Source organism: Diaphorina citri, unplaced genomic scaffold (genome assembly GCF_000475195.1).
Source record: "Diaphorina citri unplaced genomic scaffold, Diaci psyllid genome assembly version 1.1 scaffold8529, whole genome shotgun sequence".
Taxonomy (NCBI): domain Eukaryota; kingdom Metazoa; phylum Arthropoda; class Insecta; order Hemiptera; family Psyllidae; genus Diaphorina; species Diaphorina citri.
Genome location: NW_007385904.1, coordinates 1 through 1,702, shown reverse-complemented (window position 1 = coordinate 1,702; position 1,702 = coordinate 1). Strand labels below are relative to the sequence as shown.

At 38.1% G+C, this 1,702-nt stretch overlaps 1 protein-coding gene across 1 annotated transcript in view; it reads left to right on the top strand.

The window, feature by feature from the left end:
- The window catches only part of LOC103522439, a gene marked incomplete at its 3' end in the record, with an annotated part of 1,965 nt that extends 992 nt beyond the window's left edge, over positions 1-973 (top strand). The window contains exons 3-4 of the mRNA XM_008487542.2: positions 107-364; positions 885-973. Coding sequence (XP_008485764.2) covers positions 107-364; positions 885-973 — 347 coding nt within the window. The remainder of the gene's footprint in view (positions 1-106; positions 365-884) is intronic.
- Positions 974-1,702: the final 729 nt, after the last annotated feature.

Sequence of the window (1,702 nt, the reverse complement as noted above, 5' to 3'; positions counted from 1 at the left end):
CCAACTTCCAAACTAAAAAAAAAAAAAAAAAGAAACAATTATATTTTTTCTATTCTAATTTCTAATCTATAGTTTTCATTTTCTCTCTTCCTTATATTCATTCCAGAGAAAGACCGTGGGTCCGAGGAAATCCCTATTTGCTTCCCCTGAAGGTGTAGCGGAGCTGTGCACCCCTGTATCTGTGGTGCCCCCCATTATCTCACCCCCTGCTAGACTACCTCCCACTCAGGTCAAATCAACCCCCTTTGTATCAGGCCCTGTCAAAACCACATCAGCTGGAATACAAGGGGAGACATTGACTGAATTGGTGAAAGGAACCTTAGCTGTGCCTCGGCCCCTGTCTCTACCTCTCAGTTTTAGTGCGGTAAGTACTTCCTATACTTGGAGTTTTAGCATTTTTTTTTCTCTTCTCAAGAGTATTCAAGTTGCTACAGCGAGAGAAAAACAAGGTACTTATTTGAACGGGACCCACCGCAACGGGTTTAGCCCGTACCGTCATAGTTCAGTTGACAGTGCGGGTTCTGCACGGATCCTGCTCGGGTGTCCCGACAAGTTCTTCTTCTTTTTTTTTAAGAGGTTTGACACAGGGAACCTTAACTCCTAAGGTCTTATCGTCTCGAAATCGAAGAGAGAAAGGAGACAGGATATGATACCGTGACTGGCTGTTGCGGGGCCCACTCAGCCTCGTGAGGAAAATGAGTAGCTATGTAATATAATGCGCATAGCGACCGGTGCCAGCATGGTAGGTAAACATTGGATTTTAGGATTATTGAGATATTGGAAAAATCCTACAATGCTGCAGTGAGCACCAAAGTTGTGACATAATAACACAAAGAAACTGCATTTACATTTACATACTTTTGTATTTTCTTCCTTTTTCCTAGGTAACCAAAGGAGCTTGTTCTAAAAACACAATAGAGCAATCCGCGCATAAATCCGGAGAGAAAAAAGTCAGCACAGGTGAGATTTTATGGTTGGCTGGAAGAGCTGTGTGAAAATCCTGCCATAAAACCTTATTTTTCACGTTGAATCTATAATTTACATGCCTATTTATATATATATATGAAAAAATAAATAAAACTAGTAAAATCCCTTCACACAGGGGGTAGGTATCGAACTCTTAACTTTTCAACTGTAAGTCCAATAGTGTTGGAAGTTGCACCATTCGGTTGGGCGTTAAAAATCACATAGGATTGACTATTCACATGCTTATTTGTCAATTGTTCACAAAGAAGAGTAAAATTCGATGACACAGGGGGAGTAACGAACCCTTAACTTTTTAACTGTAAGTCGAATAGTGCTAGAAGTTACACCATTCGATTCAGGATGAAAAATCACATAAGATAGACTGTTTACATGTGAATTTATTAATAATAAAATTTATGATATTTAATTAAATTTATTGACAAAGGAAAGAATCGAACCTTCAACTCCTTAAAATGGTAGTCGGATAGAGCTATAAGTTAAACCATCAGATTCTTCGTGAAAAAATACATAAAATTGACTATTCACATGTACTTGTACATTTCTCCTTAAAATGGTAGTCGGATAGAGCTATAAGTTAAACCATCAGATTCTTCGTGAAAAAATACATAAAATTGACTATTCACATGTACATTTATAGATCTATGTATTTTTCGAAAATCATTAAAATTTGTTGACACAGGAAAGAATCGAACCCGTAACTCCTTAACCGTGAGTC